The sequence below is a fragment of the Lepeophtheirus salmonis genome, chromosome 5 (assembly GCF_016086655.4).
Source record: "Lepeophtheirus salmonis chromosome 5, UVic_Lsal_1.4, whole genome shotgun sequence".
Classification (NCBI taxonomy): Eukaryota; Metazoa; Arthropoda; class Copepoda; order Siphonostomatoida; family Caligidae; genus Lepeophtheirus; species Lepeophtheirus salmonis.
In genome coordinates, this window is record NC_052135.2 from 55,268,014 (window position 1) to 55,283,164 (window position 15,151).

At 32.5% G+C, this 15,151-nt stretch overlaps 4 protein-coding genes across 4 annotated transcripts; 3 read left to right on the plus strand and 1 right to left on the minus strand.

Annotated features, from left to right (window-relative positions):
• Window positions 1-443: 443 nt before the first annotated feature.
• beta-PheRS (phenylalanine--tRNA ligase beta subunit) lies at window positions 444-4,703 on the plus strand. Its single transcript, XM_040711834.2, has 3 exons — window positions 444-816; window positions 3,098-3,425; window positions 3,485-4,703. Exons 1-3 carry the CDS (start codon window positions 593-595, stop codon window positions 4,661-4,663), a joined length of 1,731 nt encoding a protein of 576 aa, XP_040567768.1. The 5' UTR covers window positions 444-592; the 3' UTR covers window positions 4,664-4,703.
• Window positions 4,704-4,709: 6 nt separating this feature from the next.
• On the minus strand, window positions 4,710-6,605 carry tko (technical knockout). The gene is made up of 2 exons (XM_040711835.2): window positions 5,255-6,605; window positions 4,710-5,202 (listed from the first exon to the last, which is right to left on the minus strand). Exons 1-2 carry the CDS (start codon window positions 5,364-5,366, stop codon window positions 4,808-4,810), a joined length of 507 nt encoding a protein of 168 aa, XP_040567769.1. The 5' UTR covers window positions 5,367-6,605; the 3' UTR covers window positions 4,710-4,807.
• A 5,281-nt stretch (window positions 6,606-11,886) lies between these two features.
• Window positions 11,887-14,956, plus strand: Uba4 (Ubiquitin-like activating enzyme 4). Its single transcript, XM_040713463.2, has 4 exons — window positions 11,887-12,264; window positions 13,157-13,321; window positions 13,377-14,564; window positions 14,620-14,956. The coding sequence occupies exons 1-3, from the start codon at window positions 12,060-12,062 to the stop codon at window positions 14,291-14,293; spliced, it is 1,287 nt and encodes a 428-aa protein (XP_040569397.1). The 5' UTR covers window positions 11,887-12,059; the 3' UTR covers window positions 14,294-14,564; window positions 14,620-14,956.
• Window positions 14,396-14,807, plus strand: LOC121118870 (huntingtin-interacting protein K). Its single transcript, XM_040713466.2, has 2 exons — window positions 14,396-14,564; window positions 14,620-14,807. Exons 1-2 carry the CDS (start codon window positions 14,396-14,398, stop codon window positions 14,805-14,807), a joined length of 357 nt encoding a protein of 118 aa, XP_040569400.1.
• Window positions 14,957-15,151: the final 195 nt, after the last annotated feature.

Below are 15,151 nucleotides of genomic sequence, written 5' to 3' on the forward strand. Positions count from 1 at the left end.
CGATTTTTAACTTTTGCCATACTCCTGGTGACCAACAGACAAGAGACAACAGAGGGGAAAATATAATATCCTTTCACCTGCATTGGTGGGGTAATATTAATAAGTTTTTATCTAATAACCCTACTTGTATTGTCCCTAATCGACTGAAACAAAAAAATGTAAAAATTTATTCATATTATAGGGATTTTTTTGTACATATTACTTTGATTATATTCAAATATCCCTCTGTATCATTTATTGTATTCAATGCCATTCTTTTTTTATTCATAAATACATTTGATGGAGCTTAATCAATACTAATTGGACATTATTTTATTTCATGTAGTAAAAATATGATGTAATTTACATCCCTAAATCCTAGTAATTATAAATGAAAAATGATTTTCTCCCGCAAGTACTAGTCTAGCTCCCTGGTATAGCATGTCTTCGGTGAAAATGTCGTCATGGTAGGAAATGACGTCATATTTCAATGGGGGTATACAACATTTCATCATCATCTATAATCATAATATTTACACACTATTCTAAGAGCTGTTCAGTGATCACAGTAGTACGATCGTTATATTTATAGCTACCTTCATCATTGGATAAGATGCCCACTGTAGGAGTGAACAGAGAGGCACTTTTCAAAGCCCTTAATCAAACGTTTACGGAAGAGTCTTTTGACGAATTATGTTTTGAATTTGGACTGGAGCTGGATGAAGTCGTCGTTGAAGATAATGGAGAAACTACTTATAAACTGGACATTGGGGCCAATCGATATGATTTGTTATGTCTGGAGGGACTTGTGAGATCACTCTTGATATTTCAGGGAAAGTGAGTCTCCTGATTCACCTTGTTTAATATTAATTATTAACTCTTCTTTAGTTCAATTAGAATAATTAGTAAATAATAACACAAGTCTACAAAAAAATATTTTTTGAATTCCATATTCAATGATAGTTATACTTGAAGCACTGATCAATAATCTATCATTATTTTTTCCTTATCCAATCTGGTACTCGAGAATTATCTTTTTTACCTTGCTTATAGGCTAAAGACTAAGCGTGAACACTATCGAATGATGACTTTTCCGAAAAAAATATCAAATATATTTGATGATGATTCATGCTGTAATGTGTAAGTATGATTCCTCTTCATGTTACACAAATTTTAGTAGCTAAAATATTTAATTATTTGCCACATATTGCAATGATTAAGTATTGATTTATTAATAATTGATTCATTTTTTTATGAGAATGCCTCAACAGTTGGCACGAACCGTTATTAGAACAAAAATCATGATAACCGTACACTAATTTAATTAATTAATTAAAAAAGAGAAAAAATGGACAATTTGAATTAATCAATCGTTTAGATAGAATGTGTTGGAACTCCGGTGTACCTGTTCAAGTCCTGATTAAAACTCCTCCAACCAGAGATCTTCTGACTATAGTTATTATCAAATATATTTATTATTTTTGTTCGGCAAAGTATTCTAAAACTGTTTGAAACAACTTTTAAGTAAAAAAAATAAAAAATGATCATAATAATTAACCCACATGAAAGGAAGTTTAATTTTGTTTTTGCAAAATGGTATGTTGATTTGAAATTTGTGATATTATTATAAATGCGATCATTCATATAATACTAGCTAAGGATTAGCCGGCGTTGCTCGGCTAAGGAGGGAGGGGGAAATTACATTGAAAATAGTCAAATTAATTAAGAAAATTAATAAAATATTCAAAAAATACTTCTATATAATATACTAATAATTATAATATGAATTTTTCGTTGTTGAAAAAAATCCTGATAGTTCTAAATCTCTTGGATTCTTCACACTATATCAATCCGGTTAAGATGGTAACCTAGAAAGTTTCATACTAGAAAAAAAAATTACTCTTATTATTGCCTCTTGTAACCTTAGTACTATTATTAATAATATAAAATAAAAAAATTGTGTTATAAACTTCAAATAACATACCAACATATATGCATCTTTTGGCAATGCTGAAAATTGCAAAAAAAACACTAATCTTGCGGAAAAAATAGTTAATTGCATTTGTAATAGAAACACAAACCTACCATTATTTTTTTCGTACTTACATAAACAAAAAGTTATGAAGAATAATGTTGTAGAAAAAATAAACCTCGATAACTTGTTCATTTTCGCAAGTATTATATTATAAAATGTTCTGGAAATTGAAAATACTGACATTTATAGATATAATTCTAAAATTTTATGTCCAAAATGTATCGTTTTGTGGCATGTCTTTTAAAAAATTTGAAAATTGGCGTATGATGAAAAAATGGGAGAAAATTATTCAGAAGAGGACAGATATTTCAGTTAAACATCAGTTTTTATTTGACAAATTTATATGTAAACCAATCTCAAGACAAATTTCTACAAACTTTATTTACTATTTCTTTTTTTTTTGCTCATAACTTATTTGATTTTGAATAAATTTAGAAAACGTAGTTATTCGTATATTTGTTTTTTGAAACGAATATCCCTTTTTGATAAATAACTCAAACCCCTATCTAGTTTCCTTGAGCTGCAAAAAACGTTTTTCGTATTTTGATTAAAGTGTAGGGCCCCCAAAAATCGACACCCCCGTCTTAGTTTGTCCAAGCTCAAAAGAAGGATCCATGCAAAATTTCAGCCTCCTAGGTTAAATGGTGTGGGAACGTATAAAGGACATATACACATATTCTCTTCTTTATATATATATATATAGAAGAGAAATTATCACGAGATTTTAGAAATTTCAGCAATTAACCTCGATAAAGTTCTTGTTGAAAAAAAAAATGGTGGTTTTTTAACCTTTAAAAGGGCTTTTCTCAAGATAATATATAAAATATAAGCACATATTTCAAATTAGTATAAGATTTTGCAAAGAATAAACTATTTTTCATGTGGCTTACGGATTTTTTTTATTGCTCAAAAGTTGTCTCAAGCCTACAAAAAGGGTAAAAATGCTCTTAGAAATTCTCGAAACCCAGATATGGTAAGGAAAAACTTTTTATATTTCGTGATCAGTGCATCAATTACTATTGGAATGGATTATGAAAATGTTGACTTGTATAACTAATAAATTATTATTCTTTCTTATTTTAGACGTAAGAACCCAATTTATAGGATTTCCAAGGGAACAGAGAAGTTGATTGTGGATCCCTCTACTTCTGCCATTAGACCTTTTGCTGTGAGTGCTGTCCTAAGGAACGTGACGTTTGACCAGCGGAGATATGATAGCTTTATCGATCTTCAAGATAAATTACATCAGAACTTAGCTCGTAAACGTACTCTTGTTGCGATTGGAACTCACGATTTAGACAGAATCAAAGGACCCTTCAAATATATGGCTAAAAAACCTTCTGAAATCAAATTCAAACCCTTAAATCAAACCAAGGAATTTACTGCCACTGAACTTATGGATTTATATTCAGTAAGTACTTTTGTCGTTAGGCCATGAGTTTAAATCCACCATCTTATCATCTTTTTTAGACGGATACCCAATTAAAATCCTATTTAGGAATCATTCGTGATAGTCCAGTGTATCCTGTCATCTATGATAGTAATGGAGTTGTTTTGTCCATGCCTCCAATTATCAACGGGGACCATTCTAAAATTACTCTAGACACGAAGAATGTTTTCATTGAATGTACGGCCACAGATTTAGTCAAGGCACAGGTGGTTCTTGACACCATTGTTACAATGTTTAGTGAATACTGTTCCAAGCCCTTTGAGATCGAATCTGTCGAAGTCGTGAATCCTAATGATAATAAGCATCCTAGTCGAACCTACCCTACTCTAGAATATAGGAAAGAGATCATTTCAAGGTCTAAAGTTAATGGATGTATCGGAGTTCAATTAAAGGGATCAGAAATTGCAACTCTTTTAGGGAAAATGAGTCTGTCATCCACAGTCCAGGGGGAGGGTGAATCCATTGAGGTGACCATTCCTCCAACAAGGCACGATATACTCCATGCTTGTGACATATATGAAGATGTGGCTATTTCCTATGGTTACAACAATTTGATTAAAACTATCCCCAAGTTGATGACCATTGGCCAGCAGTTCCCTCTGAATAAGCTAAGTGATCAGCTCCGTGAACAAGTGGCACAATCTGGATTTACAGAGTGTCTTAATTTCAGTCTTTGCTCCAGGGACGATGTATCAGTAAAACTTAAGAATCCTGAAGCTATTCAGGATGCGGTGAAAATATCGAATCCCAAGACGTTGGAGTTTCAAGTAGCTAGAACCACTCTCCTCCCAGGACTACTGAAAACTGTTGCATCAAATAAAAACATGCCTTTGCCATTGAAATTGTTTGAACTCTCTGACGTTGTCTTAAAAGATGCTTCCAAAGATGTTGGAGCCCGCAATGAACGTCGATTATGCGGAATTTTCTATAACAAATCTCCTGGCTTCGAAACTATTCATGGTCTATTGGATCGTATTATGAGTTTGTTGGAGGTTCCTCTCGTCGCAACTGGAAACATTAATGGCTACTACATTCAGAACTGCAGTGATCCCACTTTTTTCCCTGGAAGATGTGCTGAGATAATTGCATATGGCGTGAACGTAGGGAAACTGGGAGTTCTTCATCCAGAAGTTATTACTAATTTTGATTTAAATTTACCTTGTTCTGCTCTAGAGATTAATATTGAGTTATTCCTGTAAAGTAAAGTCACTTTAATCATAATAAAGTAATTTTAAAGTATCTTGATATGGGTATAAGTATATAATATATTTTATAAGAGACATAATTCCTTCAAGGAAAGAAATAAAAATACTATCCAAACAATGGAATAACGAAAAAAAGTGTTAAGGTTTAACGACGTGTGGAAGATCAAGTTTTCCTCTCACACATTTCAACTTGACACCGGGTACATCTTGAAGATTCCCCACTCGTACAAGAACGACGTTATGCTCTTGAAGGTTATGTCCCTCCCCGGGAACGTAAGCTGTGACTTCCTTTCCACTCGATAGTCTTACAAGAACACATTTCCGATTTGCGGAGTTGGGTTTTTTAGGTTTGCGAATAACGGTTCGAAGAACAACTCCCTTAGCAAACGGAACATTATAACCGAGGGGGTTTTTTGAAGGACGTTTTTTGATGTGGATACCCTTGTCATGAAGAGCTTGGAGTTTGTCGTAAGGTTTTCTTTTTACGTTCTCAATTTTCTTGGCCAGAGCCTCTGGGTTCGCGGCCCATTGATCTGAAAGGCTGAGAGTGAAGTGACTAAACATGAGCTCCGATGAATTCCTTACCGATGCCGAAGAACCTTTGCAATGAATTGTAGAGGAGGGGATTACTCAGGGGTAGAAGGGGACGAGACAGAGACCTGCTGAAGAGGGATCCCAGTAGACTTGTCATTATCATTTGTTTATTAATTGTTTGAGTAGGATCGAACTGAGTTATTTGGTAAAATGTATATATAAAATTAAATTGACCATTTGTTATCACCGATCAGCTGTGCCACTTCAGAATCAATAACAATCTTTATTCCATCTCGCAACCTCTTCTCGCATTGGGATTTAGGCCAAAAAATGCGTTCGCTAGTTTGCGAGCTAGGGAACACAGAAATAAATACGGAACGCGCTCTTTTTTTGTGCTTGACAGAAATGAAAAATAATTATCTCATATTAATAAAGTAAATGCTGGAAATTGAAACTTTAGCACCTAAATCTTATCCAGTTTTAATTATAATTAATTTTTTTTTTGTATAAAAAGGGTAACCATTAAACAGTCATTATTTTTATGATATAGAATGTGTATTGTATATTTTTAATTTAACCCAATTTGTATAATGAAACTCATATATTTTGTTCAATATACAGTGTATCCATGCCAATTTCTGCAAATGAGTGATAGAAATCAATTTCCTATCTAACTAAAATGGTTTCAAAAACTGTCATCCAGTTATAAGTAACCAACTACTCATCCCTTTTTCAATCAAATTATACCAGAAATCTTCAATATCTAAACTAAAAAAACTGTCATTGAAGCGATCTGTTAACTTCATTCAAATAAAAAGATAAGTTTTTCAAAAAATTCTCCATTTCTATTTTTTTTCCAAAAGTTTGATTGAATTGTGAAGTAACTCAATTTTATCATCGATGTTAAATTGTCCATAATAGGTCTATTTTTTGTTGGAACAACGGGTAAGTAGGACTATGCTTCATTATTGGCCTATGGACCCTTACCAATTGCCGGTGTCATATGGGATAATTATTCCCCAAAAATAAGTACTCTCCCGTACAAATCCCATATTGGATAAGTAAGTAATCCCCCGTATAAATCCCATATGGGAGAAGTACTCCTCCCTGTGAAATAAGTACTTCAGGCTATATGTCTATATATAGATGATAGTTTCTCTATGGAATTAACCAATTCAGTCAAGAATCATAAGTGTTCATAATACAGCATGTGTCATTTGAATTTATTTATCAAAATCTCCTGAATGGTGTATGTCACCAACTGTATTAAACAAAGAGGGACAATCTAACTTCCAAAAGGCATATAGATACTTTTTTGTTATGGAGCAAGAACTTTTCTACATGAAAGAGAGTTATGACGAAACCGGAGAGAAAGTTGAAGTAAGTTAAACGAACTTTTTTCAACATAATACCGTTTCTTAATCAATCCCCCATCTCCCCAGGTTTTGTTACGAGTTTTCCTAAAAAAAGATGAACAGAAAAGAGTAATTCGTTGTGTACACTAAAGTCAGGAAACATTATTGAAAGTCAAAGCATGAGTGGACATTGGGGAATAACGGCTATGACGAAGATTTTAAAACGAAAATTGTATTAGCGCACAATAGATTCTTACATTAAAGAATATTGCAAGTTCTGTCACATGTGCCAGAAAGTTAATAATAAGTGTTCCTATTCCAAAAAGCAGAAATGGAAAAGATTGGAGTTGATTTAGCATCACTTCCTCAATGTGACAGATATTGTTACTTTATACTGGCCATTGATTATTTTTCAAAATGAACTGAAGGAGAGCCCTTGAAAAATATGACAGCGGTTTTAGTTGCAAGCTTTCTATCTAAACTAATTTTACGTGTGAAAATTCAAATTAATGATGAAGGGAGAGAGTTTGTAAACTCTGTATTCACAGAGTTGCATCGACTTACATGGATCCATCAACTACTAACAAGTGCTTACACCCCCCCACCAACCAAGCTAACAGTCTGGTGGAGAGGCAGAGTGTGAACATTAAGAATAAACTTCTTAAGGTTCTACAAGGAAAACCTGAAGGATGGTGGAGATGCCTTGAGCAATTTGTTATTTGTTGAGTTATTTGTACATTGATCAAAAAAGATGTGTAATGCATTAGTGTTTTCTTCCCCCTTGTTCTCTTCTCTTATTTTCTTGTATATATATATATATATGTGTGTAAAGTACAGTCTTTTACCTCGTTTTAAGTATAAATAGTCGTGTATTTTATGTATGTATTAGAGTAGGTTTTTGTATTATACAGAATACAGATGTTCTTATAAATAACCGTTGTATTATTCCTCCACGCCTTTCCTTCTCCTCACTTCTCTCGGTCGTCCTAGATCTTTCCACCTTTAAATAGTTTGTGTCTTCTCATGCTCGTCAAGACACAACAAGATGGCACCATTTTTTGTCATTTGTGGGAGACAGCCGATATTGCCTGTAAACGTTTCTAATCATTTAGATGGTAGTGACATGACATATAACGATTCCAATTTTGTTTAAGAAAACAATGAGGAAGAAATCAGTGAGTTTAATGAAGATAAAGTAACGAAACTGATGGAAATGATGATTAATATAAAGGGAAAAGCATTTGATACAGCATACAATAATATTAAGCTAGCACAGACAACACAAAAAAATAATAAGACCTACGATAAGGACTGACTGGTTCTTCCCTTTCAGAGGTACAGCAAGTTTTACAAAAATACACTTACAGAAAGGACAGGAAAGATGGTAAGATAGCTTTACCTTTCAAATGGCCTTACTTTATTTAAAAGATTCACGACAACAAAGTTTATATACTAAAAAATTAAAAAGGAGAAATACTGAAGACACAGCAAAACATTTCTAACTTAAAGCCATTCTTTGCTTCTCCCAAAGAAAACGAAAACTTAGTGGATAAAAATGAAAAAGAGACCGCTGAAGTCGAGAAGATCGAAAACAGGGTGCTTTGCAATTACAACCCCGTCACTACTTATGGGGAAAATGAAAATGCTGCTCAATTACATCTAACTGTTCAGAGATTTCATTCCCAAAGAAAAAAAAAGGATTTTTATTCATCAAATCTGCAACACTTGAAAGGAGGATTGGTGATGGCAATCCTTTATTCCGGTACGTATTTTACACAAGCTCATTCAGGGATAGATGGGCCAATGAACATGTCCAGTCAATATGAATTAAATCTAAAAAGCATTTCATTATTTTTTACAAGAGCATATAGTTCGCTATAACTGTGGCGCAGTCATCACATATCGAAATTAGACAGGTTATTGCTAGCCATATGTTGACAAAAATGGAAAAATTAAATAATCCTATAGAGAACATTGAAGAACATTTTGGTAGAATAGGATTACCCAATGAATGGGCAACAGATGTTGAGCTTTTTGCAGCCGCTTCTTTGCTCAGCACATACATAATGCTGTGGTTGCAGTAAGGTGATTTTTTAGAAAACACACCCTGCATTGTTCAGTTGGCCTGAGTGATTTAAATCATTGTGAAAAGTTGCTATATATCTACAACATCCCAACAGCAACCATTTCGATTATATCAAAGGAATTATGTAAATCATTAAGTTGTCATTGAAAACTATTGATAAAATGAAGAATATAAATATACAATTTAAGATAAATGATATATAAACAAATGACCTCATCTCCTTTTTTATCCATATACATAGGATTCTATTTCAAAACCATAATTTGCAAGGGAGTAGCAATTTATTCTAAAATGAGTACTGGTTAAATAAAGGAGAATGACTGTAGCAATGAATTGTAAGAATTCATTGGGTGTTGTTGTTTTCCTTAAGGAGGAGAGCACTTATTTCGTAGAGGGAGTATAAATCCTTTATGGGATAAGTACTGGGGGAGTAGTTTTCCCATATGGATTTATACGGTGGAGTACTTTTTTATGGGAATACATATTCCATTCTACACTGGTATCGTTTGTCGTAGAGCTTTTAGCTAAATTTTTGGATGGAGTATTGGGTAAAGAGGCAAAGTAGAACTATGAAATCCTACTCCACAAAATCCACGAAAAACGATATGACAATGCTCATAAGGCATAGTTCTACTTTTCCCGTTGCTCCACCAAAAATCGACCTATTATATGTGTTTCATTGGGTTGAATTCAAAATATGTAATACATATCTTTATCGTTTAAATGATAATTTTTTAAAGGTTAAATTTTCTCTATACATAAATTAAATTAAATTTTGAAATGGTTGATATATCATGGGTCTCTTCAAGGGGCTAGAGGGGATGTAGCAAGGTGACTATATATAAAGGTAAGACAGCAAGGAATATATAGTCACCTTGGGCTGTAGCCTATCGACGCTCCTCTATATTATGATTGATGAGATTTTAAAGTTTTAATTTACAGTATTTAATTTATTAATATGAGAAAATTATTTTGCACTTCATAACAAAAAAATACATTGCAAAAAAAAGATACTCATCTCCAAGTCAATGTGTTCTAGTAACATTGCTCCAAGTATCCCAGAGCCCTATAAGACTTATAAGGCTCTGAAGTATCCTATATATAATCACTTTGCGTATATCTGTTTTCCCAAATGTAGGATTTAGTAGTAGGGATACTCACATCTTACGGGAAATACTTTGAGTTCAATAATGGGGTGTGAGATGTAAACTACGCAAACCAAAATAATCCAAGAGATGGTGCGTCATACTCGGGTTCTACAAAACTGAATACATAAATATAATATATTCATCAAGAAAGTGTAAATACTATCTTATTAATCATTGCTATACAGTAGAATTGTAATAAATTTTATTGTATATTTAATTTGTTAATAGCTATTACTTTTTAAAAGTTGTTCCTAGATATAAAAAACATGCTCTACAACGTTTCAGACCCATAGATTCACATAGAAAAAATAATTGCTTAGTTCCAGAAACATGAATATTCATATTGATGTTCTTCTTAATAATATATTTTTTAAACGTAAGGATTCAAATACGGATTTTGAATATCCCATCTCTATTAAGCAGATGTTTCGAAAAGCAGAACCTCTTAAAATAAACCTTTAGTTAAGAAACATTGTTTAAATAATTTTATAATACAGAAAATAGATATATCATTAATATCCTTAACGATTAAATGCATTGTTTATTTTGATGCAAATGACAAAATAAAAAGTAAAAATAAATCGTTTTTTGAGAATAATTGAACCTTTTAATACTTAAATTTAATTAAAATTTACTATATGTCTTGTTAATAATAACGTATGTAGTATTATGTGTCATTCTTATTTTTAATTACTTTTATTAAGTTGACGTAGGATATCTTTTGAATCATTAATGTACCTTTTACCTATAACTAATTCTTACTTGTATTGATCTTTTATTATTCTATGAGTATGTAAATATTTTACCTTTTAGTCCCTTAGAAATATATTTAGATAGGGTATGCTTGTACCCCTAATACAGTAGTCATGATTGATAACTTTTTATCCGGTTTCTGGCTCTCCGGTCGTATCTGTAGTATTTTAGGAATACTTCATCAATTTTTCGTATCGAACCAATATTCATTTTCAACTTTTATCACCGCCACAAATGAGCAACTCTACTATTCTACCTACAGGAGAAGTAATAGTTAATCCCTTAAATAAGTATTACTATTAGAAATAAAACAGGAGTTATCCATAATTTGATATATTATGGATCAAAATGATTCTGTTTAGACCATAATGGAACTCAAGCGAGAACTTGTAAAAAAAGGTGATAGGACTCATGCGAGAAAATTACTTCTGATTGAGCATCTCCAATCATACGATATAAATGATGATTTTGGAGGACCAGTAGTTCATATTCCTGATCTGATTCCGATGGCAAATTGGGAAAGTTCATTTGAATTGAAGACAATTGTTTAATCAGACAAATCGTGTATTCCCCCTGTAACGAGGGCCCACATTCAATTACTTATTTCAACTTTTGCGACGAAATGTGTGAGATCCCCCACCTTTTTTTCATAGCATTTTCTTCTCTATATTTTCTAGCCTTTTCATCTCTTCTTGTCTTCCTATATGTCCATTTAATGATTAAATAAATTGATCTTATAATAAGATAATTTAGAAATGAGCTGTACAAAAAAAAAAAAAAAAAAAGATATAGAGGATTTTCTGAATGGAAGCTTTGTTAAATTATAGTTCAGACTTTCAGCTATGAAATGAAATATTTTTACACTTTCTGGATTTATCATTTTTGGAGCTATTAGCCTCTCAAAAAAATAGCCGTTTTCATCTTTAAACAAGGATAACTCAAGTTCTAATGATAATAAATACATTTTAAAAATTGTTTTCGAATTCTTTAGCATTAGGCTCTGAAATATATTATCATCATTTATCCATATTTTCAACAACAAGTAGTTAAAAAAGCTTTGAATCTTAAAAATAGCAAAAAAAAAAAAAAAAACCAACCTTATAGCCTTTTTCTGAAGGACCTGAAGATGACAAATTAAAACTTAGACAATATATGGAATAAGGGGATGAAATTCTACTATTTCAATTTTGCTGTTGAGCAGCATTAGTAATTAATGCCTATGTAAATGCCATTCAACGAAGTTTTTCTTTTTTTCAATTATATGTACAAAGCCCAAGTATGACGAGTATTCTCCCACACTAATACGAGGGAGGCAAACAGTTGACCAAAAAAGTGTAGAGTATTTTAGATGTTTTTAGATTATGAAAATATTTTTGACTGCACATGGGAAAAATTCGAGGTTTTGTGAGTACTCATTTTGCTTCACTAACAAATAATAATTAATATTAGATCTGGTGGGATCAATCCGATCTTATTTTCGTGAAAAAGATTCGATACGACGCACTCCTTACGCAATGAATAGTTCACTTCCCAATGATCTTCTTCAACTCGAAAGAAGAGTAATTGAAGATGGACGCAAAGGAAATTCTTCTATGGATAACGTGGATAATGAGGAGATCCAAAGATATTCCAGACAACTCATCATTTTCGATAATGGACTCGAAGATCAATTAGCCATAAAAAGGTCACGCATTCTGATCGTTGGAGCGGGAGGACTAGGCAATCCTTCATGCCGCAATCCTACTTGATTCTGTTCTTGTTTCTATCCATCAAATGTGGCTCGTCAACACAAAAGCAAGCTAGAATTATTTTTCTCAATATAGAGTGAGGATTACATTAGTATTCCTCGACGAATAATTATCGTCAATATTTATTAGCAAATTATTTTTATTAGCTCTTTGGCTGCGCGCAAATTGCACTAAAAGTAAGCAAAATTGATTATCACAATATAAGAATAAAAAATTGACATATATCTTTTGAATGGGTCCGTTTTGGGAACAATATAAGACTCTTAAATCAAGTATAGGTTCTAAACTATAGCTAAAATTATTGTTTATGTTAATCCATTACATTAATTTGGTTACAAGGCCTATAATTGACTCAAAAATGTCTAAAAAAAATTTGTGTACAAGGGTCAATTTCTTCGTCTTAAAATGTATTATTTAGTTACGACATTATTCATTCTAATTAACAATTATTAATTCATACAATCGTTTCATATTGAATCATTAAAATTAGATGATTTTTATGTATTTACTAGTAACATAACCCCAGGCATTAGAACTTTATATAGAGCCACATAATACTTTTATTTTAGTAATTTGTATTAAAATAGTAAAAACTTGCACAATTAATATATCGATCATACATGGAATATTCAATTATTGCATGATCCTTATCCCAAGTATTGTAAATCCTTAATTTAAAATCTCATTTTTTGGTCGTAACTTGTGCACGTCATATATAATTTAAAAAAATATATCATTTTCTTGATTTTTGTTGAGGATTGTTTTTATGTTGATGCACCACAAATCCCTTTTTTGTTGAGTTTTCCAAACAAGTACAAGGTCAAGTGGATTGTGACATGAAATCAGCCTCAAATCCCTTACAGGTTGTCCAGCGAGTCAGTATCTTGTGGGTGCTGGCGTTGGAACCCTTGGTATCCTAGATTTTGATCTTGAAATAGAATATTCAAATCTTCATCGTCAAGTTTTACATCCTCATGATCGTGCAAAAAGTCTAACATCCAAAGCAGATTCTGCAGCTATTTCACTAGGTAGGCATTATTATGAGAAGTTGAAGTATTACAAACTATGAATTCTCCTTTCTAGGTCGTTTAAATCCAAACATACAAATTAAACCCATCACCACAGCTCTTACAAGTCAAAACGCCTTGGAAATCATATCTGAATATGACATTGTACTGGATGCATCTGATAATGTGGCAACACGCTATTTACTAAATGATGCTTGTGTTTTATCAGAAAAACCACTTGTATCAGGATCAGCTCTGCGTTTTGAAGGGCAACTCACTGTTTACAACTATCCTCCAAATGTGGGCACTACTTATCGGTGCTTATTTCCTGATCCACCACCTCCTGAGACTGTGACAAATTGTTCAGATGGAGGAGTATTAGGCCCAGTGCCGGGTGTGATTGGTACATTACAAGCATTAGAAGCTCTGAAAATAATTCTTGGAAAAAAAGAGTCCGTCTATTCAGGGAAAATGCTCCTTTTTGATGCGTTAAATCCTTTGAATTCATTTCGTACGGTCAAACTCCGTCCTCGAAAAGCCGCTCCCATCAAAGAATTGATCGATTATGAAGAATTTTGTGGTTCTAAGGCAACGGATAAAGATTTGGCACTAAGTTTACTCTCAAAAGAGACTGAAAGAATAACTGTATCAGCCTTATCTCATCTTATGAAGAATGAACCTTCAACTTCTTTCATAATTATAGATGTTCGATCTCCCTCTCAACAGAAAATCGCTCGATTGAATGCGTCAACTCCATTCCCTTTATCTGACATGGATCGTAAGGATAAAATAAAAGAGTTGAATAAAATTATTCAAAGCGGAGGAAACGAATTAAAGGACATTCTATTCATTTGTCGTCGTGGAAATGATTCACAGAAAGCTGTTATAAAGTATAAATCCATGGCTGGATCTGAAAACATACGAATTAGAGATGTTATTGGAGGATTACATGCTTGGGCAAAAGAGATAGACTCAAATTTCCCAATTTACTGAACTTTTTTGTTGGTTTTGAAATATACTTATGATTATGTTTGATTGTGGAGGTATCATTGACTTTATAGATATCCGTATATATTTTTGCAGATAAACACAATTATGGGTGATGACAATGATATGGATAGATCTCCTGCCTCTACCGATACCAAAAACAAAGAAAAAAAACATGACTCAGGAATAGCGGATCTTGAAAAAGTCACCGACTATGCCGAAGAAAAAGAAATTCTTTCGTCAACTGTTGAGTTGGAAGACGCAATCAGAGCAATAAGTAAGTCCTCAATCTAAAAATGTTTATTTTTACCAAATACTTGCACATGATCTAGGGAATAAACGAGAAATAGAAGCATCTGAAAAGTTAGTCAGAGAAAAAGAATTGGCCAAAGTTGAGATAAAAAAAGAAGATGTTGAACTCATTATGAATGAATTGGAGATATGCAAATCTAGGGCTGAACGTGTTCTACGGGAGAAAAATGGTGATGCTGTCGCGGCACTTACTGTTCTCACCAATTAAAACACTTAAGAATAGAGTATTTGTGAATTTAAATTCAAAACGAAAATAGAGAGGGTCGTCTCATGTCTCTTTTTTTTTTCTGTTCAAGCCATAACATTTAATTGATGAGATGATTATTATTTGAGACAATAAACGAGCTCCTTTTTTTATTGAGTATAAAATTCTAGTTTTTATTCTCCCAATTAAAAAGCTGGGGGTTTCAATAGAAGATTTGATCAGTTTATTTTTCACTAATTCTAGTTAAATTGTTCACAATTTAACTTTTTTTTGCATGTCAGAATAAGCGACGTCATATTTTATTCATTTCATCAATGTTCACTAATTATTACTAAATCAAATTCGCT

Coding starts and splice junctions, on each gene's coding strand:
- LOC121118870 (XM_040713466.2), top strand. CDS start 14,396: ATGGGTGATGACAATGATATGGATAGATCTCCTGCCTCTACCGATACC. Junction 14,565..14,619: donor AGACGCAATCAGAGCAATAA/GTAAGTCCTCAA, acceptor CACATGATCTAG/GGAATAAACGAGAAATAGAA.
- beta-PheRS (XM_040711834.2), top strand. CDS start 593: ATGCCCACTGTAGGAGTGAACAGAGAGGCACTTTTCAAAGCCCTTAAT. Junction 817..3,097: donor CTCTTGATATTTCAGGGAAA/GTGAGTCTCCTG, acceptor TTCTTATTTTAG/ACGTAAGAACCCAATTTATA. Junction 3,426..3,484: donor AACTTATGGATTTATATTCA/GTAAGTACTTTT, acceptor CATCTTTTTTAG/ACGGATACCCAATTAAAATC.
- tko (XM_040711835.2), bottom strand. CDS start 5,366: ATGATAATGACAAGTCTACTGGGATCCCTCTTCAGCAGGTCTCTGTCT. Junction 5,203..5,254: donor GCAAAGGTTCTTCGGCATCG/GTAAGGAATTCA, acceptor TCAGCCTTTCAG/ATCAATGGGCCGCGAACCCA.
- Uba4 (XM_040713463.2), top strand. CDS start 12,060: ATGAATAGTTCACTTCCCAATGATCTTCTTCAACTCGAAAGAAGAGTA. Junction 12,265..13,156: donor CGTTGGAGCGGGAGGACTAG/GCAATCCTTCAT, acceptor AATCCCTTACAG/GTTGTCCAGCGAGTCAGTAT. Junction 13,322..13,376: donor TTCTGCAGCTATTTCACTAG/GTAGGCATTATT, acceptor TCTCCTTTCTAG/GTCGTTTAAATCCAAACATA.